Genomic DNA, 27416 nt, shown 5'->3' on the forward strand with positions numbered 1-27416 from the left:
GACTTTGTGGTAGGGGGGCTGTGTAGCGACCCGCACAGACAGCTGTGTGTTATGTGTTTGGCTATTAGCTGGTTGTGTTGTACTTACCAGTACCCAGTGTTCGCGGGGTCCGACATGCCAATCAACCTGCTATCTGCCAATCACAGGAATGCCTGGAATGTTCTGATGCCGGGCATCCTGGTGGTTGGCGGAGTGGCGTGGAGGGGGTTGGGCAGGGGGATGGAGCATTGGAAGTTAAGACCAGGTTTAGTCATTGTTCTTTCTCTTACATCTGGGCTTCGCAAGAGAAGGTCACGGTTAGTTTGTGGGGTATCTTTCATTTATTTGGCGTGGGCTACGGCCAAACAGTAGCCTGTGTAAAGTTGGGTTAATAAACCGCCAATTCGTAAACTCAATCCTCTGTCTGGACAATTGTTCCTTTATGATCTAGTCAGGTCATTACAATATTCTTGTAAATGAACCCCAAAAACGAATGTCAGCTCTATATTTTGACTTTTATTTTCTTGTATGAGCTTTTACCCTCACTGTCACACGGTTTAGTGTGACTTTTATTTTGAAAGCATGTTTTTTTTGCCTTCTCTGTTTTACGTGCCAAGGGTATATGGAAGACGGGCTCGAGAGAGGAAAAGGAAAATACGTTTTTGTTAAGGTTGTTCAAGCACCCAAGAAACAACGTCAAACTTAGCATCTAGCTGGAAAGAGAACAAGGTATTTACTGTCTTTCAATATTGGCCTTGTTTCAGATATCTTTCTAATTCTTTTGAACATGTACTGAACGGATATTTGTGTTGCAATTGATGTTCTGAAGTCTGCTAGCAATATGACGTTATTAGCCGTAGCCTAGCTCCACTGTTTGCTGGCAATTTTTTAAAATCTTGTGCCACATTATCAAGCTATTAGCATGTAATCAACTATTTGGGTAGAAATTCGCATGCATATCGATGCATTTGATGTATCAAGCACGCTAATGTAAAAGTGTATTGTTTGTGGAATGTATTGTTCATATTGTAAGAGCATTTTTGGTTTGTTTCTCCATCAGCTCTTATGGTGTGTTTATGGAAATGGTACCGCATTAAACTTTTATGAACCATCAGTTTGAGAGTTGACCATTCATTCAGCTGGGGATGCTACAATTCTCTCTTCCTCGTCCTCGATTTGACAAATGTGCCATCGAACGTCAAAATAAATGCTTATTTCAATAAGAGGTGAAATGAGAWGTCAATCAGCATCAAACTGCCAGTAGCGAATGACATTTTGAGGTGGCACCCAGTGTGACAATCAGATGTCAGGGGTGTYCAGTGCCACCCCTGACACCTCTCTGGCTCCGCCCCTGGCCATCACCTCATGTTTCAGCATGATAATGCCCTGCCCCATGTCGCAAGGATCGGTACATAATTCCTAGAAGCTGAAAATGTCCCAGTTCTTCCATGGCCTGCATATCCACCAGACATGTCACCTATTGAGAATGCTTGGGATGCTCTGGATCAATGTGTACGACATCGTGTTCCAGTTCCCGCCAATATCCAGTTACTTTGCACAGCCATTGAAGAGGAGTGGGACAACATTCCACAGGCTACAATCAACAGCCTGATCAACTCTATATGAAGGAGATGTRTCACACTACATGAGGCAAATGGTGGTCACACCAGATACTGACTGGTTCTGATCCATGCCCCCAACTTTTTATTAAGGTATCTGTGACCAACAAATGCATATCTGTATTCCCAGTCATGTGAAATCCATAGATTCGGGCCTAATGAATTTAGTTTGTGAACGTGAATGTGTCATTTCCGGTCACAACTTGCAGACTTGTTTACGCGCTGCTGTGCGTTTTGTTGCTAACCTTACTTTGCTACCTGACAACTTTACGGTTTTTACTTTTTAATTACCGTTTATATTTTTAGTTTTTCCCTCACTCAACATTTTTTCATCCAACTTTTTCACTCCGGACGCTTTATCTGGACATGGTTCGTCAGGACCTCCAACAGCCGAAGCTAAGTAGTAACTAGAGGTCGACCGATTAATCGCAATAGCATAACAATCGGAAATCGGTATTTTTGGACACCGATTTGGCAGAYTTTTAATTTTAATTTTATTTTTTACACCTTTTATTTAATCTTTATTGAACTAGGCAAGTCAGTTAAGAACACATTCTTATTTTCAATGACGGCCTAGGAACGGTGGGTTAACAGCCTCGTTCAGTGGCAGAACGACAGATTTTTACCTTGTCAGTCCAACGCTCTAACCACCTGATTACATTGGACTCCACGAGGAGCCTGCCTGTTACGCGAATGCAGTAGAAGCCAAGGTAAGTTGCTAGCTAGCATTAAACTTCTCTTATAAAAAACAATCAATCAATCATAATCACTAGTTAACTACACATGGTTGATGATATTACTAGTTTATCTAGTGTGTCCTGCGTTGCATATAATCAATGCGGTGCGTATCGTTGCTCCAATGTGTACCTAACCATAAACATCAATGCCTTTCTTAAAATCAATACACAGAAGTATATATTTTTAAAGCTGCATATTTAGCTAAAAGAAATCCAGGTTAGCAGGCAATATTAACCAGGTGAAATTGTGTCACTTCTCTTGCAAATAAATTCATTAAAAACCCTACAATGTGATTTTCTGGAATTCTTTTCCTCATTTTGTCTGTCATAGTTGAGGTGTACCTATGATGAAAATTACAGGCCTCTCTCATCTTTTTAAGTGGGAGAACTTGCACAATTGGTGGCTGACTAAATACTTTTTTGCCCCACTGTAGTCCTATAATTCCTATAATAACTACAACCTAAAACTTCTTACCTGGGAATATTGAAGACTCATGTTAAAAGGAATCACCAGCTTTCATATGTTCTCATGTTCTGAGCAAGGAACTTAAACGTTAGCTTTCTTACATGGCACATATTGCACTTTTACTTTCTTCTCCAACACTTTGTTTTTGCATTAAATGTTTTTGTTTTTGGCTAAATTGATTTTATTGATGTATTATAGTAAGTTGAAATAAGTGTTCATTCAGTATTGTTGTAATTGTCATTAYTACAAATAAATCTAAAAAAATCGGCCGATTAATCGGTATCGGCTTTTTTTTGGTCCTCCAATAATCGGTATTGGGCGTTGAAAAATCATAATCTGTCGACCTCTAGTAGTAACATTAACATGATGCCTTCTAATTGCAGTCGCTGTACTCATAATATACAGGAGAACGATCGCCTTACGGCGAGGATAGCTGTGCTGCAAGCCCAGCTTCAGACGCAATTGTTAGGCAAGGGTAATTTTAGTGTAGGAAAGGATGAAACAGCGTCTGTGCCACCAGTAAGTACAGATTGTAGTATAAATCCCCTCTTGCACGGTCCCCGCAGCCGGACAACTTTCTCATTGCTTCTGGAGGGAAATGCTGTAGGAATGCTCAACCGGTGTCTCTCATTCAGCCGACAGAAACTTTCAACCGGTTCTCCCCATTAAGCAGCGAGTCGGAGTCAGAGGCCGAGCCTTCTCTGGCCTCTATTCCTCCCGTTACGGGGTCTGAGACGCCGAAGCCTTCCACTATTAGCAATGACAAATTGAAAACCTTAGTCATTGGCGACTCCATTACCCGCAGTATTAGACTTAAAATGAATCATCCAGCGATCATACACTGTTTACCAGTGGGCAGGGCTACCGACGTTAAGGCTAATCTGAAGATGGTGCTGGCTAAAGCTAAAACTGGCGAGTGTAGAGGGTATAGGGATATTGTTATCCACATCTTAGGATGAAACAGTCAGAGGTCACCAAGCGCAACATAGCTTCAGCGTGTAAATCAGCTAGAAAGATGTGTCGGCATCGAGTAATTGTCTCTGGCCCCCTCCCAGTTAGGGGGAGTGATGAGCTTTGCGGCAGAGGCTTACGGCTGAATGTTTGGGTTAGAGGTTAGGGTTGGGGGTTAGGGTTAGGGTTAGGGTAGGGTTAGGGTCAGGGTCGCGTGTAAATCAGCTAGAAAGATGTGTCGGCATCGAGTAATTGTCTCTGGCCCCCTCCCAGTTAGGGGGAGTGATGAGCTTTGCAGCAGGGTCTCACAACTCAATCGCTGGTTGAAAACTGTTTTCTGCCCCTCCCAAAAGATAGAATTTGTAGATAATTGGCCCTCTTTCTGGGACTCWCCCACAAACAGGACCAAGCCTGGCCTGTTGAGGAGTGACGGACTCCATCCTAGCTGGAGGGGTGCTCTCATCTTATCTACGAACATAGACAGGGCTCTAACTCCCCTAGCTCCACAATGAAATAGGGTGCAGGCCAGGCAGCAGGCTGTTAGCCAGCCTGCCAGCTTAGTGGAGTCTGCCACGAACACAGTCAATGTAGTCAGCTCAGCTATCCCCATTGAGACCGTGTCTGTGCCTTGACCTAGGTTGGGCAAAACTAAACATGGCGGTGTTCGCCTTAGTAATCTCACTAGAATAAAGACCTCCTCCATTCCTGCCATTATTGAAAGAGATTGTGATACCTCACATCTCAAGATAGGGCTACTTAATGTTAGATCCCTCACTTCCAAGGCAGTTATCTTCTTTGGGATAGGGGGCAGCATTTTCACTTTTGGATGAATTGGTGCCCAAATTGAACGGCCTCCTACTCTGTCCCAGATGATAATTGATGCATATTATATATTATTACATATTATATATTATTACTATTGGATAGAAAACACTCTGAAGTTTCTAAAACCGTTTGAATTATGTCTGTGAGTATAACAGAACTCATTTGGCAGGCAAACTTCCAAACAGGAAGTGAAACATCTGAAATGGGTCGATATGAAAGTCATCGCCTATTCAAATCTCTGTCATTTATGGATCTGTATGCACTTCATACGTCTTCCACTAGATGTCAACAGTCGGTAGAACGTGGAATGAAGCCTCTAGTGTGATGTCAATCACACTAGAGGTGTGATTAGTGTGATTGATTGATTGATTGATTGATTGATTGATTGATTGATTGATAGTGTGATGTGGGGCCAGATGGGAGCTATTTGAGTGACTGGTCTGGCAGAGTTCCAGTTCCTGGCCACGCACGCTAGCCATGTGATGTCCATGTGTGCCATGAGTTATACAGACATGAAGAAATGCTCCGGTTGGGACGTTATTGGATATATATGATAACAACATCCTAAAGATTGATTCTCTACTAATTTTGACCAGTTTATTAGACTTGTAATATAACTTTTTGAAGAATTCATCCGACGTTTGCCTTCAATGCGCCGGTGTTTGGACACGTGTACTACACATGCTAGATAAAGTTGCTAATATGACATAAGTAATGGACGTCGAACAAAAAAAACGATTTATTGTGGAAATAGGATTCCTGGCATTGCATTCTGATGAAGATATTCAAAGGTAAGGGAATATTTATGATGTAATTTCGTATTTCTGTTGACTCCAACATGGCGGAGAAATGTTATTTATATTTGAGCGCYGTCTCAGATTGTTGCATGGTGTGCTTTTTACTAAAGTTTTTTTTTAATCTGACACAGCGGTTGCATTAAGAACCAGTGTATCTTTAAGTATATGTAAAACATGTATCTTTCATCAAAGTTAATGATGAGTGTTTATGTTAGATGACGGGGCTCTCTAAAATTTCTCCGGATATTTTGGAGCCATTTCTGAACATGGCGCCAATGTAAACCAAGATTTGTGGCTATAAATATGCACATTATCGAACAAAACAAATGTATTGTGTAACATGATGTCATATGAGTGTCATCTGATGAAGATGTTCAAAGGTTAGTGATTAATTTTATCTCTATTTCTGGGTTTTGTGAAAGCTATCTTGCTGGGGAAAATGGCTGTGTGTTTTTTGGATTTGGTGGTGAGCTAACATAAATATATGTTGTGTTTTCGCTGTAAAACATTTTAAAAATCGGACATGTTGGCTGGATTCACACGAGTTTTATCTTTCATTTGCTGTATTGGACTTGTTAATGTGTGAAAGTTAAATATTTTCAGCGGAATGCCTTTTCAGCGGAATGTTGGGGGGGGGTTCCGCTAGCGGAACGTCTGTCAAAGAAAGGTTATAGTCAATGAACTAATCACTGATCATAATCTTGATGTGATTGGCCTGACTGAAACATGGCTTAAGCCTGATTAATTACTGTGTTAAATGAGGCCTCACCTCCTGGTTATACTAGTGACCATATCCCCCGCGCATCCCGCAAAGGCGGAGGTGCTGCTAACATTTACGATAGCAAATTTCAATTTACAAAAAAAAAAGAAGACATTTTTGTCTTTTGAGCTTCTAGTCATGAAGTCTATGCAGCCTACTCAATCACTTTTTATAGCTACTGTTTACAGGCCTCCTATACAGCGTTCCTCACTGAGTTCCCTGAATTCCTAATGGACCTTGTAGTCATAGCAGATAATATTCTAATTTTTGGTGACTTTAATATTCACATGGAAAAGTCCACAGACCAACTCCAAAAGGCTTTCGGAGCCATCGTCGACTCAGTGGGTTTTGCCCAACATGTATCCAGACCTACTCACTGCCACAGTCATACTCTGGACCTAGTTTTGTCCCATGGAATAAATATTGTGGATCTTAATGTTTTTCCTCATAATCCTGGACTATCGGACCATCATTTTATTACGTTTGCAATCGCAACAAATAATCTGCTCAGACCCCAACCAAGGAGCATCAAAAGTTGTGCTACAAAATATCAGACAACCCAAAGATTCCTTGATGCCATTCCAGACTGCCTCTGCCTACCCAAGGACGTCAGAGGACAAAAATCAGTTAACCACCTAACTGAGGAACTCAATTTAACATTGCGCAGTACCCTAGATGCAGTTGCACCCCTAAAAATTAAAAACATTTGTCATAAGAAACTAGCTCCCTGGTATACAGAAAATACCCGAGCTCTGAAGCAAGCTTTCAGAAAATTGGAACGGAAATGGCGCCACACCAAACTGGAAGTCATCCGACTAGCTTGGAAAGACAGTACCGTGCAGTATCAAAGAGCCCTCACTGCTGCTCAATCATCCTATTTTTCCAACTTAATTGAGGAAAATAAGAACAATCCAAAATAAAGCTAACTAAAAAGCAGCATTCCCCAAGAGAGGATGGCTTTCACTTCAGCAGTAATAAATTCATGAACTTCTTTGAGGAAAAGATCATGATCATTGAAAAGCAAATTACGGACTCCTCTTTAAATCTGCGTATTCCTCCAAAGCTCAGTTGTCCTGAGTCTGCACAACTCTGCCAGGACTTAGGATCAAGGGAGACACTCAAGTGTTTTAGTACTATATCTCTTGACACAATGATGAAAATAATCATGGCCTCTAAACCTTCAAGCTGCATACTGGACCCTATTCCAACTAAACTACTGAAAGAGCTGCTTCCTGTGCTTGGCCCTCCTATGTTGAACATAATAAATGACTCTCTATCCACCGGATGTGTACCAAACTCACTAAAAGTGGCAGTAATAAAGCCTCTCTTGAAAAAGCCAAACCTTGACCCAGAAAATATAAAAAACTATCGGCCTATATCRARTCTCCCATTCCTCKCAAAARAAAWTGRAAAAGCTGTTGYGSAGCAACTCACTGCCTTCCTGAAGACAAACAATGTATACGAAATGCTTCAGTCTGGTTGTAGACCCCATCATAGCACTGAGACTGCACTTGTGAAGGTGGTAAATTACCTTTTAATGGCGTCAAACCGAGGCTCTGCATCTGTCCTCGTGCTCCTAGACCTTAGTGCTGCTTTTGATACCATCGATCACCACATTCTTCTGGAGAGATTGGAAACCCAAATTGGTCTACACGGACAAGTTCTGGCCTGGTTTAGATCTTATCTGTCGGAAAGATATCAGTTTGTCTCTGAATGGGTTGTCCTCTGACAAATCAACTGTAGATTTCGGTGTTCCTCAAGGTTCCGTTTTAGGACCACTATTGTTTTCACTATATATTTTACCTCAGGGGGATGTCATTCGAAAACATAATGTTGACTTTCACTGCTATGCGGGTGACACACAGCTGTACATTTCAATGAAACATGGTGAAGCCCCAAAATTGCCCTCGCTGGAAGCCTGTGTTTCAGACATAAGGAAGTGGATGGCTGCAAACTTTCTACTTTTAAACTMGGACAAAACAGAGATGCTTGTTCTAAGTCCCAAGAAACAAAGAGATCTTCTGTTGAATCTGACAATTAATCTTGATGGTTGTAAAGTCGTCTCAAATAAAACTGAAGGACCTCAGCGTTACTCTGGACCCTGATCTCTCTTTTGACGAACATATCAAGACTGTTTCAAGGACAGCTTTTTTCCATTTACGTAACATTGCAAATATCTGAAATTTTCTGTCCAAAAATGATGAAGAAAAATTAATCCGTGCTTTTGTTACTTCTAGGTTAGACTACTGCAATGCTCTACTTTCCGGCTACCCGGATAAAGCACTAAATAAACTTCAGTTAGGGCTAAATACAGCTGCTAGAATCCTGACTAGAACCAAAAGATGTGATCATACTACTCCAGTGCTAGCCTCCTTACACTGGCTTCCTGTTAAAACATCCTGAAGATTGATTGTATACATCGTTTGACATGTTTCTACGAACTGTAATATAACTTTTTGGACTTTTCGTCTGAACTTTCGCCTGGACTTGCCCGCGCCTCGTGAGTTTGGATTTGTGAACTAAACGCGCAAACAAAAAGGAGGTATTTGGACATAAATTATGGACTTTATCGAACAAAACAAACATTTATTGTGGAACTGGGATTCCTGGGAGTGCATTCTGATGAAGATCATCACAGGTAAGTGAATATTTATAATGCTATTTCTGACTTCTGTTGACTCCACAATATGGCGGGTATCTGTATGGCTTGTTTTTGTGTCTAAGCGCCGTACTCAGATTATTGCATGGTGTGCTTTTTTCGTAAAGCTTTTTTGAAGTCTGACACAGCGGTTGCATTAAGGAGAGGTATATCTTTAATTCTGTGCATAACACTTGTATCTTTTATCAATGTTTATTATGAGTATTTCTGTAAATTGATATGGCTCTCTGCAAATTCGCTGGATGTTTTCGAGGCACAACATTAGTGAACATAACGTGCCAATGTAAACATATAAATATGAACTTTATCGAACAAAACATACATGTATTGTGTAACATGAAGTCCAATGAGTGCCATCTGATGAAGATCATCAAAGGTTAGTGATTAATTTTATCTCTTTCTGCTTTTTGTGGCTCCTCTCTTTGGCTGGAAAATGGCTGTATGTTTTTTTGTGACTCGGCTCTGACCTAACATAATCATATGGTGTGCTTTCGCTGTAAAGCCTTTTTGAAATCGAACACGATGGGTAGATTAACAAGAAGTTAAGATTTAATTTGGTGTATTGCACTTGTGAATGTATGAAAGTTAAATATTTCGAAGAAATATTTTTGAATTTCGCACTCTGCCTTTTCAGCGGATGTGCCCTAGGCTTAAACGAAGGCAAGGGCTGATTTCMAGGTTTTACAGCTAATTGGCTTGCTCCTACCTATCTTTCCGATTTGGTCCTGCCGTACATACCTACACGTACGCTACGGTCACAAGAAGCAGGCCTCCTAATTGTCCCTAGAACTTCTAAGCAAACAGCTGGAGGCAGGGCTTTCTCCTATAGAGCTCCATTTTTATGGAATGGTCTGCCTACCCATGTGAAAGACACAGACCCGGTCTCAACCTTTAAGTCTTTATTGAAGACTCATCTCTTCAGTAGGTCATATGATTGAGTGTAGTCTGGCCCAGGAGTGTGAAGGTGAACGGAAAGGCGCTGGAGCAACGAACCGCCCTTGCTGTCTCTGCCTGGCTGGTTCCCCTCTCTCCACTGGGATTCTCTGCCTCTAACCCTATTACAGGGGCTGAGTCACTGGCTTACTGGTGCTCTTCCATGCCGTCCCAGGGAGGGGTGCGTCACTTGAGTGGGTTGAGTCACTGACGTGGTCTTCCTGTCTGGGTTGGCGCCCCCCCCCTTGGGTTGTGCCGTGGCGGAGAACTTTGTGGGCTATACTCGGCCTTGTCTCAGGATGGTAAGTTGGTGGTTGAAGTTATCCCTCTAGTGGTGTGGGGGTTGTGCTTTGGCAAAGTGTGTGGGGTTATATCCTGCCTGTTTGGCCCTGTCCGGGAGTATCATCGGATAGGGCCACAGTGTCTCCTGACCCCTCCTGTCTCRGCCTCCAGTATTTATGCTGCAGTAGTTTGTGTCGAGGGGCTAGGGTCAGTCTGTTATATCTGGAGTATTTTTATCTGGTGTCCTGTGTGAATTTAAGTATGCTCTCTCTAATTCTCTCTTTCTTTCTTTCTCTCGGAGGACCTGAGCCCTAGGATCATGCCTCAGGACTACCTGGCATGATGACTCCTTGTTGTCCCCAGTCCACCTGGCCGTGCTGCTGCTCCGGTTTCAACTGTTCTGCCTGCGGCTATGGAACCCTGACCTGTTCACTGTGATTACTATTATTTGACCATGCTGGTCATTTATGAACATTTGAACATCTTGGCCATGTTCTGTTATCTCCACCCGGCACAGCCAGAAGAGGACTGGCCACCCCTCAGCCTGGTTTCTCTCTAGGTTTCTTCCTAGGTTTTGGCCTTTYTAGGGAGTTTTTCCTAGCCACCGTGCTTCTACACCTGCATTGCTTGCTGTTTGGGGTTTTAGGCTGGGTTTCTGTACAGCACTTTGATATATCAGCTGATGTAAGAAGGGCTATATAAATTTGATTTGATGATTTCAATTTACTGATTTCCTTGTATGAACTGTAACTCAGTAAAATCTTTCAAATTGTTATATGTTGTGTTTATATTTCTGTTCAGTGCACTGTATATATGTAACCGGTGTGAAATGGCTACCTAGTTAGCGGGTTGTGCGCTAATGTTACATATACACCAGCGCAAAAACTCGGGAAGGAAGTACATTTTCTTAGAAATATAACTTTGCCCTGTGCTTCTCCAAGCATGCATGCTCTTCGTAAAGGCTAGGCCTATAGTATAGGCCAGCCTTTCTCAAACATCTTTGTGCCAGGGACACCCCAGAGGTATCAAGACATTTTCAACAGCCAGTCTGTTGCAATATTTTTTATTTTGTTGCAGCAAAAGAGCTGAACAGACAGAATGTGGACAGGCGCATCTCATTAAAATCAGCATGCAGGCCTTGGTCACAGGACAACTCCAATAGTTTATCATCAAGAACCGGTGACAAGCTGTGAGTCTCTTCAGTGCTGGTGAACTTTCCCGGCCGTGGATCAGATTGTGAGGGGAAGTAATCCTTGAATTTGAGCAGAGTTTTGCTCAGATGTGACCCCATCAATTTATGCATGTGATCCATGTCTACATCACCCACATCAGGCAGAGTTGAGAATAGGTGGAGCATATTGAAAATGCCACTATCCACTCAGTCTCTCCAAACAGACAGCTTTTTCTTGAAATCAGCAATTTGATCATTTGCTTAGAAATTGTCACTTGCACATTCCTGCATGGATAGGCTGAGCAGCAGTTTCCTCRGTAGGCCTGCAGATCCAGATACAACGGTCCCATCATAATCCATGTCCTGTTATGTACTGCTTCAGAACACAGAATATTTCACCTGCAGTTGTATTCTGAGGCAACTCTTTGCAACAAAGAAATTCTTCATATAAGTAATAACTATATATAGGCCTACAAGAAGCGGGCATTTGAAATATCTCAACATATTTGAATATTCCACAGACCACATAAAAAACTATCATATTCAAGACAAATATGCTGCAGACTGGCAAGCATTCTTCCACAGACCGGCACAGGTCCACGGACCAGGGATTGATAAAGGCTGGTATAGGCTATGGATAATTGTATTGAGACCACACTAGGCACACTTGATATTGCATGCCCAGCAGAGAATCAGGGATGAAGGGCATCATCAGGCACACAAGACACTATAATAAGCAACTCATTCTCAAAGACTGAGCAATATGACATTTAATTGATTACAAATTACATGACCTCCCTAGACTAAATAAAAAAAATACTAAACCCTCCCCCTGACTGAAATTGAAAAAGCATGACCCTCACYATTTTTGTTGCAGGTAACTATTGTGTAAAGTTCGACCTCTCCCTTAGCAGAGATGGAGTCCACCATCGGGGTCTTGAGAGGCAGTAGGACTGATTTGGTTAGATACATTTTAAAACTTGAGATGAAGCTGAATGTATTTACGATCTTCAATGCATTTGGGAGAGGTTGACAATTCCCATACGTTCCAAGACAGACCAGAAATATGACCCATTCAAGTGTATCAAAATCTTTTTCTGCCTAAACGTTTTTTTAACAAACCCGCTTTGGTCTGTGTGGACCAATTTGGGTAAGTCTCGAGACAGAACAACAACATTTTGGAAAATCAAAGATAGGGGACGAGAGTGAGAACACTGCGTGGCATCCTTTCCTCTTTTTTTATAAAAGCAAAATTTGTGCTATATTCTCATCTCTCCCAAATAAACCTTTGTGAACGGCTGTGTTAATAATTTTGAGTAATAATGGAACTAATTGATTCCAACATTTTAAATAGACCTCAGGAGGAATACTGTTCCATCCAGGTGATTTGCCTTTATTCATGCTATCCAATCCCATTTTGAGTTCATTGAGAGATGCAGTATTTGGGCTCCCAGCGAGGTGGCTTCCTCTCTTGAGAAGAGCTTTTAATTCTTAGTCTGGCTTGGTGTGCATTTACAATCAGAGGTGTAGAGTTCTTTATAGAAGCGGGAGAATCTTACACGGAACCCAAACCGGCTGTGCGCGTGCGCCATCGTGCGCTATCGTGCATAAATGTATTTTGTCCCCCTACACCAAACGCGATCATGACACTCAGGTTAAAATATCAAAACAAGCTCTGAACCAATGACATTCATTTGGGGACAGGTCGAAAAGCATTAAACATGTATGGCAATTTAGCTGGTTAGCTTGCACTTGCTAGCTAATTTGTCCTATGTTGCTAGCTAATTTGTCCTGGGATATAAACATTGAGTTGTTATTTTACCTGAAATGCACAAGGACCTCTACTCCGACAATTAATCCACACATAAAACGGCCAACCGAATCGTTTCTAGTCATCTCTCCTCCTTCCAGGCTTTTTCATCTTTGAACTTACATGGTGATCGCATCTAAACTTTCATAGTATTACCACGACAACCGGCAACAAAGTTCATCTTTCAATCACCCACRTGGGTATAACCAATGAGGAGATGGCACGTGGGTACCTGCTTCTATAAACCAATGAGGAGATGGGAGAGGCAGGACTTTCAGCGCGATCTGCGTCAGAAATAGGAATTACTTCTATTTTAGCCCTTGGCAATGCAGACGCTCGTTGGCGTGTGGGTGCAATAATTGAATAACATGGATTTCTAAATTTATTTTGCGGCGCTCGCGCACGCGACATATCCGGTTTGGTCAGCATGTTAGATGTGTTCATTTGGGTTCTGATAGTAAACTTTTTTTCTTTAATACGTTGTGAGGATTAAGACCATTGACAATTGACCTAGTGCCAAGATGTCCAGATACAAAGTAACAACTCTGATCAGGTCTGTATTTGAGATTTCCTGACAATTTTGTGGCCTTGCCCAATCTAGAGTTGAGTGGATAATAGGCTGACCACACCGCTCGAGTCACAAAATACATTTTGAAATCCATGTTATTCAATTATTGCACCCACACTGCTCGCGCGCGCCAACGAGCGTGTGCGTTGCCAAAGGCTAAAATAGAAATCGGTTCTATTTGTGACGCAAATCGCGCTGCAAGTCCTGACTCTCCCATCTCCTCATTGGTTTATAGAAGCAGGTACTCACGTGCCATCTCCTCATTGGTTATACCCGCGTGGGTGACTGAAGACGAATGAGGTCAGTGGCGGTAATGCACCTAATTTATGAAAGTTGCCAATCGCAATATAAAGTCAAGAGAAGAAAAAGCCTGGAAGGAGGAGAGATGACTAGAAACGATTCGGTTGACCGTTTTATGTGTGGATTAATTGTCGGAGTAGAGGTCGTTGTGCATTTCAGGTAAAATAACAACTCAATGTTTATATCCCAGGACAAATTAGCTAGCAACAGCAAGCTAGCTAAATAGGACAAATTAACTAGCAAGTGCAAGCTAGCTAGCTAAATTGCCATACATGTTTAATGCTTTTCGACCTGTCCCCAAATTAATGTAATTGGTTCAGAGTTTGTTTTGATATTTTAACCTGCGTGTCGTGATCGCGTTTGGTGTGGTGGGACAAAATAMATKTATGCACGATGGCGCATGCGCACAGCCGGTTTGGGTTCCGTGTTAGACTAAAATGTTTTTCTAATACATTTCCACAAAACATTATTTTGCACTGATGTTGGCAACCAGTGTATGAATGAGTTCAAAGTACATTTTCTCAACCAGTCAGTCACATATTTTACTAATTTAGCAGTTGCCAAAAGCAATAAATGTTTTACTATTTGTTTGTTTGGGAGGCTAATCCCTTCTGATAGTTAATCTGAGCATGACACTATGATCTAAATGGCTGATTGAGAGGCTATTGCAAAATTTTATTAATATCGTTATGTACTGTATCATACAATATTAAAATTAATATTTAATGACTCATGTAAAAGTAACCTAGTAAAACTAAAGGCTCCCAAGTGGCGCAGCGGTCTAAGGCACTGCATCTCAGTGCTAGAGGCATCACTTCAGACCCTGGTTTGATCCTGGGCTGTATCACAACCGGCCATGATCGGCAGTCCCAGAAGGCGGCGCACAATTGGCCCAGCGTTGTCTGGGTTAGGGGAGGGTTTGGCCGGGGTAGGCAGTCATTGTAAATAAGAATTTGTTCTTATCTGACTTGTCTAGTTAAATAAAGGTTCAAAGAAATACTACTTGAGAAGTCTAAAAGTATTTGGTTTTAAATAAATCAAATCAAATTTATTTATAAAGCCCTTCTTACGTCAGCTGATATCTCAAAGTGCTATACAGAAACCCAGCCTATAACCGCAAACAGCAAGCAATGCAGGTGTAGAAGCACGGTGGCTAGGAAAAACTCCCKAGAAAGGCCAAAACCTAGGAAGAGACCTAGAGAGAAACCAGGCTATGAGGGGTGGCCAGTCCTCTTCTGGCTGGGCCGGGTGGAGATAATAACAGAACATGGCCAAGATGTTMAAATGTTCAGAGATGACTAGCAGGGGCAAATAATAATAATCACAGTGGATGTCGAGGGTGCAACAGGTCAGCACCTCAGGACTAAATGTCAGTTGGCTTTTCATAGCCGATCATTCAGAGTATCTCTACCGCTCAGGTAGCACGTCCGGTGAACAGGTCAGGATTCCATAGCCGCAGGCAGAACAGTTGAAACTGGAGCAGCAGCACGGCCAGGTGGACTGGAGACAGCAAGGAGTCATCAGGCGAGGTAGTCCTGAGGCATGGTCCTACGGCTCAGGTCCTCCGAGAGAGAGAAAGAAAGAAAGGGAGAAAGAGAATTAAAGAGAGCATACTTAAATTCACACAGGACACCGGATAAGACAGGAGAAATACTCCAGATATAACAGACTGGCCCTAGTCCCCAAACACATAAACTACTGCAGCATAAATACTGGAGGCTGAGACAGGAGGGGTCAGGAGACACTGTGGCTCCATCCGATGAAACCCCTGGACAGGGCCAAACAGGCAGGATATAACCCCACACACTTTGCCAAAGCACAGCCCCCACGCCACTAGAGGGATATCTTCAACCACCAACTTACAATACTGAGACAAGGCAGAGTATAGCCCACAAAGATCTCTGCCACGGCACAACCCAAGGGGGGGGCGCCAACCCAGACAGGAAGATCACGTCAATGACTCAACCCACTCAAATGAGTGGAAGAGCACCAGTAAGCCAGTGACTCAGCCCCTGTAATAGGGTTAGAGGCAGAGAATCCCAGTGGAGAGAGGGGAACCGGCTAGGCAGAGACAGCAAGGACCTACTGAAGAGATGAGTCTTCAATAAAGACTTAAAGGTTGAGACCGGRTCTGTGTCTTTCACATGGGTAGGCAGACCATTCCATAAAAATGGAGCTCTATAGGAGAAAGCCCTGCCTCCAGCTGTTTGTTTAGAAATTCTAGGGACAGTTAGGAGGCCTGCGTTTTGTGACCGTAGCGTACGTGTAGGTATGTACAGCAAGACCAAATCGGAAAGATAGGTAGGAGCAAGCCCATGTAATGCTTTGTAGGTTAGATCCCATGGCTTAACAGGAAGCCAGTGTAGAGGCTAGCACTGGAGTAATATGATCAAATGTGTTGGTTCTAGTCAAGTATACTTAAGTATCAAAAGTAAAAGTATAAATCACTTCACATTACTTATAATAAGCAAACCAGACATCCCAATTTTGTTTGTATTTTTAAATTTACTGATAGCCAGGAACACACTCCAACACTCCTACATCATTGACAAACGAAGCATGTAGGGTTGACCAGGGATGTTCTCTTGATAAGTGTGTGAATTGGACCATTTCTCTCCCAAAATGTAACGAGTACTTTTATCAGGAAAAATGTATGGRAAAAGTACATTATTATTTGATTTTGGAATGTAGTGGAGTAAAAGTTGTCAAAAATATAAATTATTAATCACAGATATATAATTTAAAAAAACTTAAGTAGTACATTAAAGTATTTTTACTTAAGTACTTTACACCACTGTTTAAGTTGACACACACACGATCTTCAATTGCAGTTGATTGGTGCAAATTGTCTGGGAAGATAGCCAATGTCTCCACCATGTGGCTAAAGCAGGGAGGTGCAGGATACAGACTGTCGTAGACACTCTTTTACACAAGTTTATTCAAGGAATATTTAATATACAATATACATGTCAATATATAGTCTCCCCCTTGGGCTGTTTACATCCTGGGTGGTCCCGCTAATCTCCAGCCCTCCATCTTGCCCACCTTGGTGAACATGGCCAGTGTCCCCAGCCCAATACACGCCGTCGTGCCCGTCAATGCACTGTGAGCTGTGTATCATAGAGAAAAAAAGACATGTTATTAGTGGAAAAGAAAGAGGGGATAATCTCTGATGCCCCTCTGTATCTCAAGCAAACATCATCTGGCGATGAGAAGATGTTCACTGCCCTACAAAGTTCTTATAGCGCTTGATAGATGACAGCAATATGATGGTAACTATGTGGGATGTTAACAAGGGCAGAAGGGAAAATACCACTTTTTAGAATTAAACTCCGGAAGAAAATGCTTTGAAACGGAGGAGGTTCCACCCAAACTTATCCAATAAGAATGCTCATTTTATTTATCTGTTTCAAAAAGTTTGTTCCTACTGCATGTAACCCAAATCTTCAGCATACTATGTAATATAGCCTACTCACTACGAGCTCCAAGAAAGACTCCTGATGCACAGCCTCCGAGGAAATAGTTCACCGGATCATCAGGAGCATCCCGGGCCTGTGCAGCTAGACAAGTGGTCATTCCAAAGATCGCCCCCAAGGCAGCTGTCATGGAAGGAAAGATAAATCCAATTAAGGCCTGGATTCAATCAGATCAAGCATTAGGCCTAACCGGCGATAGTCGACACCGGCATAACTGATGTTTTGGCAGTGTAACTGCATTGGAACTGTCAAATCGGTGAGCAGCTGTACTTGATCATTTTCACAAAGCCACACCTGTCCCGTTCAGAACAAGAAAGTGTAGGCTATATAAAATGTAATGACTCTCAAATTGAAAATCATTAAATAATGAGGATTTCTATCAGCTTAATCAAGGTGTAAATTACATCTCACATTCCACTGTTCTAACGTGTAAACAAGGCTGCATGGGATCTCTTGCAATGCAACTCCATGCAGCTAATAGCAATGTTCACTTTAGGTATAATGACAGGTGTCACTTGTGGATTTGACAGCTCTAACACAATTACACTCTGACACTGCCAAAACAACTGCTATGTTGATGTTGGCTAAAGTGAATATGATTGAATAGAGCCCTAAATTAACATATACTGGCATAAACCCACCTWAACTGTATGTTTGTTTACAACTCCTTATGACAAATATCTGATCACCCCCCAAAAAATCTGATCACCATTGAAACACTAAGATCAAATGGACACTTTCACCATCACTCAAACGAGGCAACTGTAGAGACTCCGTGTTTATTAGGTACATTTCAGCATTGTGACCTGGGCCCATATCCACAAAGCTGAGTGCTGATCTAGGATCAGTTTTGCATTTTAGACCATACTGAATAAGATTATACGAACAGACCCTAGATCAGCAGTCCAACTGAGATGCTTTGTGGATACGGCCCTTGGACTAAATCTTCTTGACAAATGTAGTGTACTGATCGGAGATAACATTCTAGCCTGAACATTGTTGGCTACTGGTCTAGGAGGTGTCACTAGGTATTTAAGTGTAAGATTGGATACCTTCATGGCAGCAAGCCAGGTGATTATTATCAGTGTATGAGATTAGAGACATGTATACCCATGGTTACTGTGCCATTTGTGGCTCTCTGAACAGCTTGGATTGCGGAATCAGGCTGGAATGCCACAATGTGATAGGCTGAACCCACCAACCCTGTGTGTAAAAATAAAAATTGGCTGTTAGATTACTGTGCATTGGGTTAACTAGCTAGCTACCTACTTGACAAGTAATTTTGTCTTTCAAAGTCACAAGAATGTTAGCTATGATTAGTTTGCTAGCTAACTGGTAAACATCATTCAAAATCCATAGTTTAATTTACTGCCTTAGCTGTACTGCCTGACAGCAACTGCTGGCTAAACAACTAGCTAACTGAACAACGTTAGCTGACGTTACATTCGTTGAAAACAACACATTACTTACTAGTACAGTAAGCTAGCACTAGTTAGAATGACAGTTAACTATGCTATGGCTAGTTAGCTTGGCAGCTAGCTAACGTTAACCGGTTATGGGGTCTAGTGTTACTTTACTGCTCTTTACCGCCAGCTAGCTAATTTCCACAATGTATTTCTTTGTGCTAGATTTAGATACCTAGAGCTGTGCCCAATTTGGTGGTGATCCATGTTTTCTCGATACAATCCTTCCCCTCTTGCAGATCCCAATAACCCATTTTGGATTTCACATGAAGGACACAGACATTGGGGAAATATCGCGAGATGGGGGGGAAAGAAGACGACACTTTAAATATTGGAAAACTTTATTGATAAATATGTATTAGCTAAACAAACATCTTATGAAAAGTATTCTGTTGACTTTTTAAAAAAAGTTTAAAATACAATTACTTTTTCAATGTGTTATTAGCTACATATAAAACAACATCACACACTGACAACTTTTCTACATTGTATGTAAAGCTGTCAACACTACTGTTTCCGGGGCGGAGTTTAATCCACAGGTTACAAAGAGAATCAGTTTCAAAGTTCATTCAAGTTATCCAGCCTTTTATTTCAAAACAGTGCAGATAACGAACGAGTATATAGCTCGAGGCATGTTGTTCGTAATGAATCAATTAAATGATATATTGATGCATTTCTTATGAGTTTTGGAGCTTAGAATCTCGTAGGATGACGTGTCGGTAGCTGGTTAGCATAACATAATCAATACTTTTTTTCTGGACACGGAACAATATTTTTTGGTTCAGTTTAACGAGGAACAAACGCTGAAGAAGGTGCAGGCATGGCAGGAAGAGTAAACACCAGCCCTCCGGTGAAATGCGTTTTCACGAGATTTCAAGTGATCATTCATTGCTCTCTTATTTGATCGTTAATCAATCTTCTACGGTGTGCTGTTGTAACTTGACTTTAGGTCGTACCATATTCCTCATGTGACATGTCCTCGCCATCACCAGTCCAAATTCGGGAGGCGAACGCACACCTGGTCGCTGTGCACAGGCGGGTAGCAGAGCTGGAACAGTGGCTCGAGGCAGCAGATAACACCGTGAGGGAGCAAGCAGAGAGTCTCATCAGGAAGGACGAGCAACTGAGGGCTGCTACCCAGGAGATCGCTGAGGCCAAGGATAAGTAAGTGATTGAGGTCTTGTCTCTTCGGGGCATTGCCAAAGCTCTTGTTTAATGTCCCCAACCATTGTTATTTAATATGTGCATTGTGTGCGCGAGACTGCAGAAGCGTGTTTTTAAAGGTGATCAATCATGTCTCATCTCATTTCTCTAGAGAGATTCACTACCTCCACGAGAAGCTGTGTAAGTCAGAAGAGACCATCCAGAGGTTTCAGAACATGGGCAAGGAGAAGGATGCTATGATAGGACAGTTGCAACATCGCTGCCAGCTCCTGGACAACATCTGCAAGAGCAGGCCTTTACTAGACAGTATGCTGTCCCATATGGCTGAGGCAGAAAGACTTGGGCCAGTTGTGGGGATGGGTGAACCCACTGCCAATACGTCCCTCACAGACGGGGAGTCAAACTGCAGTCCCAACCGCATCTCTAACCACAAAGACTTCTCCCTCAGTGAGGATGACATGGATGACCAGGAGCTGGATGAGATAGTGTTTGGAACAACGGTATAGTACAAGGCCCCTGAGAAGAGTTACATAGGTTAGAGCTGAAAAGGTTCTAGAAGAGGATAGTACTTGAAGTAGAGGCATGAGTAATTTCAAAACATCATGCATGTCGTTTTTTTTWATGCTCCTAGTAGTTCTGTATGTTAAGCAGATGACTTACAACTTAACATCTTACATGAATGTGGGGGAACTGCTTGACACGTTATGAAGCCTTTGATGTAACCAAATGGAGAGAAACTAATCTGCCTTGATTCCATGTCTTAACCAGACTTGAAATGTATAGACATCTGGTTATCGTCTGTTACTGTTTTAACTGCTATATTTTTATACTGTAATATCAAATATTTGGAATTAGTGTAAACAGGACCTCTATGGTCAGTGTTCAGCAGGTCAAAGTTCAGAAAGTACACCTGCAGCACCTGCAAGGCTAGGTTCCAATCCATCCCATGCTTTGTATATGTAGTATACACTTTTTAATAATTTCTTTTAAAGTAACAATTAATTTTAAAGTTTTATTTTCAGGGATTGTAGTTACTCCCTTGTAAACATGACACACAGTAGCCTCTTACTGGCATCAATATTTGCTTCAGTGAAGCAAGTCTATGCAACGTTTGCTTCATTCATACATTACATAAGCTGCTACATAGATGTCACATTCCAGTAAGGTCAGAATCAGTGGTTATTTTTTTCATAGTGGAAGGAAAGTTCCAATGATTGCCTTTAAGGTTATTATAGGTGGTGGTAGGGAGGTGGATGGTTGTCAAACTATTGCTGAAAAACAGCAAGTATGAAAACAAGGGTAAATTGACATAAATACATCACAAGATTTAGACCCATTGGTCGAGAGGAAGGTGGTAAGAGTGAACCCATAGGTTAAATGGCAAGCGTGAGGAATGTGCATTGTGCCACGCTTATAGGCTATAAGGTAAATGGGTGAATGACATTCCGCACGTGGCTAATGGGAAGGAGATGAAACGAGATGCTATGCTGATTTTCTATTCTACGGGCATAGAATACAAAGTGAATTATGTTTAAACAAGCATTCAGATCAGCCTTCCTGATTGAACATTGTATTAAATCTACAAATGTAGTTTATCATGACATCACAACCATGCCTTGTACTCTTTTTATATTCTACAGTTTTGCTTAATCATTATAGAAGCAATATATAGTGTTGGCTTAAAGTATGTTGTCTGCTTTTTCTTTCAGTACAACTGCATGATTGTGCTGCTTAAACTGTTCCGTTTGTGGTCACTACCTTTAGCATGGGCACAGTTGCATATTGCCTCTGAACTGTAAAATGTGTGTTGCTCACGCTGTTCATGTTACGGTCATAGTCAATGAAGAAATGAGAATAGGTATTTCTGTTCAATGAGGAATGCTTAAACAGGGCAGTCTGCTACATGAATAAATTATTCATACACCATTTTCTTGGAAAAATAACTTGGCCGTGTGAGAGAACAAAAAAACAATACTATCTTTGTAAAACATACCCCACTAGAAGACATGCTGGCACAGGGAATGGTGCCTGACAGACTATGGTGGCCAYTGCCCCTGTGGGACTTGACATTTTGAGAACATTATCCTGATGGAGACGCACACATTAGAAGTTATGCTAGGGAAGTTCAGATAACCGCATATGTGTCTTTAGCAGTTGAGGCAGGAATGAAACCATGTTTTACCCCAGAATAGTAATGTACTGAGATATCATTGCATATTCTGAATAATTTTTTGTCCATACTGGGCATAAAGGGAAATAACAAAGAACTGTTGAAAGTACATCGTAATCTTTATTAATCAATACAAAATAACATTTTCATAAGTTTGACCATCGTGACCCCTCCCATTTCATTTCATTTAGATAAACATTGAGACAATCAAAAGTAATTGTGGCCACTATGGTGGTTACATTAAGATCAAATCATTCCTTGCTTTGGGCAGAGGTACATTTGGCCAGGCTTAATCATTGCTGCACTACCAGCTTCCCCCTGCCAATGCAGTTGTAGAAGCCTTTAGTGCCATCAGGGCCAAGCGGCTGGCGCAGAACATCCACCACGCCCAGTGGCCTCTTGGGCAGGCCAGGCGAGAGGGGCCCACCTTTGTCAGGAAAAAATGCCTGGGCGGCAGTCTTCCGACGCTGGACCCAGGGACTCCCCACAAATCCCAAACTTTCCTGGGAATAGTCCCCGGAGCACTTGCTCCTGCTGCCAAAGCTTCCATTGCCACTGGATACAGGGCTGCTGCTGATCTCTGGAGCGGCCAGCGGGGACGGAGTGTGGCCACTGGGGAACAGCTTGCGGGGCAGGAGGGGGCTCCCCACAGGGCTACAAACTGGGTTCTTGTAGGGGTCTGAGCGGAAGGAGGACACCCGGGGGATGGCCAGGGGGCTGCCGTACAGAGCCTGAGGTCGTGTGACCCTGCGGTTGGGCCTGGGCGAGGCGGGGGCGAAGTCAGACTCAGACGAGCTGTAGAGGGCAGAGTCCTCCAGGGAGTAGCCCGGGTAGCGCCTGCCCTTGCGGTTGGGCTTCCTCGAGCACATATTCTCGATGCCGTCCTCAGACTCTTCCTCTGTGCGGTCCTGGCTGCCCCTTGGTTTCCTGGTGCCCCTGCTGCCTAGGAGTACCACGCGTACCGCCCTGTTCCCCTGTAGCTGCTCCTCAGCCTGCAGGGCCTCAAAGGCCCTCCGTGCCCCCTCCAGGTACTCATACTCCACCACGGCACACACCTTACGCCCCAGCTCCATGTGTTTCTTTGCATACCTCTTGAGCTCGGCAGGGATCTCCTTCCCTGGGCGCAGGATGCGGAGGGACGTGATGGTGCCGTGGCAGCCAAATAGTCTCATGGCTGTCTCCATCAGGCCCTGCTGCTCCACCCCCGGGGCTACGCTCTCCTCATCGTTGTCCTCTCCTCCCAGGAGGTTCCAGGCCAGCAGCAGCTTGCTGGTGGGGACACACAGTAGCCAGTCGGGCACTGGGTCCCGCCGTCGCACCTTGGTTCCCTCCTCGTTGACTTCCAACTGCTGCGTGGTGCGAGCTGCAGCCAGAGTGGTTCGCCAGTCACGTGTGAGCTCCCTGATCTACGACACAGAATGTTTAGGTTAGTAATGTTCAAAGGTTATACTTGTTACCAAAAGACATGTCAGTGCAGGCCAAAGCGGTGAACAGGGTAGTTTTCAATAACAAAGTAATCTATAAATCCTACCTTTTTGAATGAAGTTAGTAACTTCACACTGACGTAGCCCTTCTTGTTCCTCTGAACATGTTTCAGTAAAAAGGCATCTTCAGACAGGCTCTCATTGGTAAGATAGTTTTCTAGCCGAGCTGCAATTTTCTGTTTCAGGTCTGCAACAGGGGTACTCCAGCCTTCATCCTGAATACAGTCCTCTTCTTCAAACACATCAGTCAACTCTGTGGAGCTTCTGCAGAACCATTGATATCAACATTCAAAAGTTGATAAACATTGTGTATTTTGACATTGAGTAAACCTCGAATGAGGTGTTGAATGCACATACTACACTTGAACAAGAAAATAAGCCTATATTTCTGATCATGTTTTTATAATGACCAAGCTGGTCCCTGTAAGTCTGAACAATTCATTTTAAAACATGACACATTTAAATTGATTATCAGATATTACAGTAATCTGTAACATGGGCTCTTACCCATCCAAACTATCATATGTTCTGTCCTCCGTGTATGACCCAAGCCGCTTTGAATCTGGGGACAGCTGATACATTTGCAAGCCACATCGGAAGACGTCTGCAGTTGGTGAAGACATGTTGTGAGACTGAAACGAATTTTTATATCGATAAACTCAGATGATTTGTAGCCTACATGTATGTGTGTTGAGCATGTTCGTAGTTTACTTTATATGTAACCATTACCTGAAGTTACAAAGCAAAAGTATTGACTTTAAATTAGCCTACCTGATATCCTCTGTGCCCGACGTTTCCCCAGTCTCCACCGCACATGTTGACATGGAATATTTTTAGAAATTCTAATTTCTGGTGGCCCTTACGTCACAATTGAGAGAACTTGACCATTGGATAATGACATGTTTGATGGATGCAATCAAGGAAAATCAGGTGTTTACATTTGGTATTCTACACTACCATTGCTTATACCGTTGTGTGAGCAGTTTTCCCTTGTTTTTGAAGTCCACACATTCAGTCCTAAATCGAATCTTCATATAATTGTTGTTCACGGTACTTTATCTGTGTCACTGTTTAGACAGGCAGCCCAATTCTGATATTTTTTTCCCGCTATTTGGTCTTTTGACCAATTACATCAGTTCTTTTTCAAAGCTGATCTAATTGGTATGGAGCCCCTTAGGCGTCATTGTGGAGAGAAAAAAACTGCCATACTAACCCCTTCCTTGGTTGTTGTTGTTTTTTTTTTTATCCATTCCCTCAGATTTTTTTTTCATCCATTGCAATTATATATTTTTTTATCAGTTCCCTCATATTTTGTATTAATTCCCTCAGGTTTTTAATTCCCTCAATTTTAATAATCCTCGGAATATGCGTGTTTTTCCATTCATTGTGTCTGCACCCCTTTGCCAGAAATKATGCTGCTGATGGAACCATAGTCTGAGATCAATTAAAACAGGTAAACGATTTATAATTGCTTATGTAGCTAGCTGACAGTAACGGTTCGGTCACACCGACAGAGTTATTGCATTTTGGTACACCACAATTACATTCAATTCCAATTGAACGCTGCGTTTGCCTTACAGCATTGCGTTTGATGTGGTGCATAAATTGGATTTATCAAACGTATGCGGCTTGACAGAAATGGTAGCAGAAGGTGACGCTTCGAACACACTGACAGCATCATTGCGCAGCATCATCTGGATATGTATGCAACAACAGTTCAACATTCACCTTCTGCTACCATTTCTGTCAAGCCGTCTACACATACAGTTTGACTCATACATTCATAAATCCAATGTATGCACCACACCGACCACACTGCAACTGACTGCAACACATGCATGACAAACAAAGCAAATTCAACCAAACAATGGCGAAATTAGGAAGTAGGCTACAAGAAGTTCTAGCCATGGGGAGTTGAGACAGCAGCCGACATTCAGTAATGCTGAATGGACAGTGCTTTGCCTCCGCTCATTGGACAAGTATAGGGCAGGTTTCCCAAACTCGGTCCTGGGTTCCCCCCTGGGTGCACGTTTTTGTTTTTTGCCCTAGTACTACACAGCTGATTAAAATATTAAACTCATCATGCTTTGATTATTTGAATCAGCTGTGAAGTGCTAGGGCAAAAACCAAAATGTGCACTCAGGGGGGGCCTCAGGACCGAGTTCGGGAAACCCTGGTATAGCAGATCAACTCAGTGGTGCTGAAAGGACAGTGCTGCTGCCTAGCCAGATGTATATAATTCTCCTGTTTGTGGGCAGTGGGATAGTTGGGGCACAGTTTGTCTCTCACACCGCTGTGTTTGTGACATCCATTTTTTGACTTATAGATTAATGAGAGATATATTGATTCTTTAAGAATATAACTTAGAAATGCCTCATGAGCTTAGTTCAACTGTCGCATCCTATCAGAACCCAAAATATAAGCTTGTTTTAACTTTGATATCATGGATGGTCAGTCCTTGCATCCATAGCTCTGTGTATGAATTTGAGTGGTTACATTTCTCCAGGCCCATTCCTCAGCTTTTTATTATTTCAGTTATGGATTCTTGCTTTAATTGAGCTATCTATCTATTACATCTTCATTTATTCATCCATCCACTATAACCATCCATCAAATAAAGTTACTTGCTCAAAGCTGTAACTATTTTCCTCCTTTGTTTTCAGATTGACTGCAGTGCCGTCGAGGGCATAACGGATGCTCAACTCACACAATACGTGCCCAGATTTGGTGATCTTAAGGCAGTACTGCAAAAGAGAAGTGGCCGCTCTGCAAAAGAGAAGTGGCCGCTCTCCAGGGATCAAGTGTATCCAAAGCTGCAGAGAGGGATATAGAACATTTTAAACACTGAAAGAAAAGTAATGAGAAGTCAGCAAAACTTTGGAAATGCCAACGATTAGAAAACAGAATGTACTTTCCAAATTGTATGGCTGGAACAAGTTGGTGTCAACTCATTCTGCCAAGTCACAGATAAAGAAAGGTGGTGAGACAAGACAATTAAAGGCAGCAAAGATGGTTACAATGGCAGAGCTGTTGGAGGTAAGTAAGGCACTTTTCTTTCCAAATAGAAAAAGCAAACTATGGCATGTCTCACCATGCAAGACTTTACTGAGGAAGACCTAGACCCATCTACTACATTGGTCGAACAATACGAACGAAAAGTTTGAAACATTTTAAGACTATATCCAGCAACAAACAAAAAAAACTATGCGGCAGATGAAAGTCTCAAGGCAGCTGCCTCTATCTCTACAGAGAAGAATAACAGAACTAAGTACAACAGAATCGCCAATGTTTTCTCATCTGACGACGAAAGCCTGGAATTGGAGGAAATCAGCACAGGGGACATTACCATTCGCCGCAAAGAAAGCCGGGAATCAGAGGAAATTGACACAGAGGACAATCCCATCGGCCTTCAAGCTTACCACTCCCTCCACTCACAAAAACATTTGCATCTGCTACAACAGACAGGAGGCTCTTGATACCCCCTCACAACCAATGGTTGAAATATCAGGTTTGAGTGACAAAATACTGTGTGTATCAATATCAATGGACAAAGAAATTCAAGTGGGATATGCTTTTCTAGATGATGAATGCTTTGCTTGATGATGCGCTTCCAATTGACGTTATGTTATTTTCAACGCCGAGGCCTATCCCCACCCCGCAAAGGATACCCAGAATCAGAATTCGTAGAGGAAATGTGTTCCAAGACCTGAATGCTGCCATTCAAGATGGGAGTGTTTCTGAAGAAGACACCATTTTAGAGAGAGAAATTATTCTACCCAATGGCACGACAGAGAAAGGTGAG

General features: G+C 42.4%; 3 protein-coding genes across 4 annotated transcripts; 1 reads left to right on the forward strand and 2 right to left on the reverse strand.

Moving 5' to 3' along the window:
• Nucleotides 1-16777: 16777 nt before the first annotated feature.
• Nucleotides 16778-19089, reverse strand: LOC111953085 (NADH dehydrogenase [ubiquinone] 1 alpha subcomplex subunit 11). The gene is made up of 4 exons (XM_023972178.2): nucleotides 18972-19089; nucleotides 18444-18536; nucleotides 17334-17456; nucleotides 16778-16967 (listed from the first exon to the last, which is right to left on the reverse strand). Exons 1-4 carry the CDS (start codon nucleotides 19048-19050, stop codon nucleotides 16855-16857), a joined length of 408 nt encoding a protein of 135 aa, XP_023827946.1. The 5' UTR covers nucleotides 19051-19089; the 3' UTR covers nucleotides 16778-16854.
• Nucleotides 19090-19335: 246 nt separating this feature from the next.
• LOC111952791 (vimentin-type intermediate filament-associated coiled-coil protein) lies at nucleotides 19336-21143 on the forward strand. The gene is made up of 3 exons (XM_023971701.2): nucleotides 19336-19646; nucleotides 19746-19960; nucleotides 20112-21143. Exons 1-3 carry the CDS (start codon nucleotides 19617-19619, stop codon nucleotides 20464-20466), a joined length of 600 nt encoding a protein of 199 aa, XP_023827469.1. The 5' UTR covers nucleotides 19336-19616; the 3' UTR covers nucleotides 20467-21143.
• A 1185-nt stretch (nucleotides 21144-22328) lies between these two features.
• On the reverse strand, nucleotides 22329-24588 carry larp6b (La ribonucleoprotein 6, translational regulator b). 2 transcript variants are annotated; one of them, XM_023971699.3, is made up of 4 exons: nucleotides 24386-24588; nucleotides 24122-24246; nucleotides 23662-23878; nucleotides 22329-23536 (listed from the first exon to the last, which is right to left on the reverse strand). In XM_023971699.3, exons 1-4 carry the CDS (start codon nucleotides 24428-24430, stop codon nucleotides 22424-22426), a joined length of 1500 nt encoding a protein of 499 aa, XP_023827467.1. In that variant the 5' UTR covers nucleotides 24431-24588; the 3' UTR covers nucleotides 22329-22423. The 2 variants fall into 2 exon arrangements, with proteins under 2 accessions (XP_023827467.1, XP_023827468.1); XM_023971700.3 differs by having other exon boundaries at nucleotides 24122-24218; nucleotides 24386-24461.
• Between the last annotated feature and the right edge of the window lie 2828 nt (nucleotides 24589-27416).

Source organism: Salvelinus sp. IW2-2015, linkage group LG26 (genome assembly GCF_002910315.2).
Source record: "Salvelinus sp. IW2-2015 linkage group LG26, ASM291031v2, whole genome shotgun sequence".
In the NCBI taxonomy this organism is placed as follows: Eukaryota; Metazoa; Chordata; class Actinopteri; order Salmoniformes; family Salmonidae; genus Salvelinus; species Salvelinus sp. IW2-2015.

What these genes read in the sequence shown, in the direction of transcription:
- LOC111953085 (XM_023972178.2), bottom strand. Translation starts at nt 19,050, where the DNA reads ATGGGTTATTGGGATCTGCAAGAGGGGAAGGATTGTATCGAGAAAACA. An exon ending in AAATGGCACAGTAACCATGG is followed by an intron (nt 17,457 to 18,443) that starts GTATACATGTCT and finishes CTTCCATGACAG; the next exon opens with CTGCCTTGGGGGCGATCTTT. An exon ending in AGTCTTTCTTGGAGCTCGTA is followed by an intron (nt 16,968 to 17,333) that starts GTGAGTAGGCTA and finishes TATGATACACAG; the next exon opens with CTCACAGTGCATTGACGGGC.
- LOC111952791 (XM_023971701.2), top strand. Translation starts at nt 19,617, where the DNA reads ATGGCAGGAAGAGTAAACACCAGCCCTCCG. An exon ending in GAGTAAACACCAGCCCTCCG is followed by an intron (nt 19,647 to 19,745) that starts GTGAAATGCGTT and finishes ACTTGACTTTAG; the next exon opens with GTCGTACCATATTCCTCATG. An exon ending in ATCGCTGAGGCCAAGGATAA is followed by an intron (nt 19,961 to 20,111) that starts GTAAGTGATTGA and finishes TCATTTCTCTAG; the next exon opens with AGAGATTCACTACCTCCACG.
- larp6b (XM_023971699.3), bottom strand. Translation starts at nt 24,430, where the DNA reads ATGTGCGGTGGAGACTGGGGAAACGTCGGGCACAGAGGATATCAG. An exon ending in TCGGGCACAGAGGATATCAG is followed by an intron (nt 24,247 to 24,385) that starts GTAGGCTAATTT and finishes AATTCGTTTCAG; the next exon opens with TCTCACAACATGTCTTCACC. An exon ending in ACATATGATAGTTTGGATGG is followed by an intron (nt 23,879 to 24,121) that starts GTAAGAGCCCAT and finishes ATGGTTCTGCAG; the next exon opens with AAGCTCCACAGAGTTGACTG.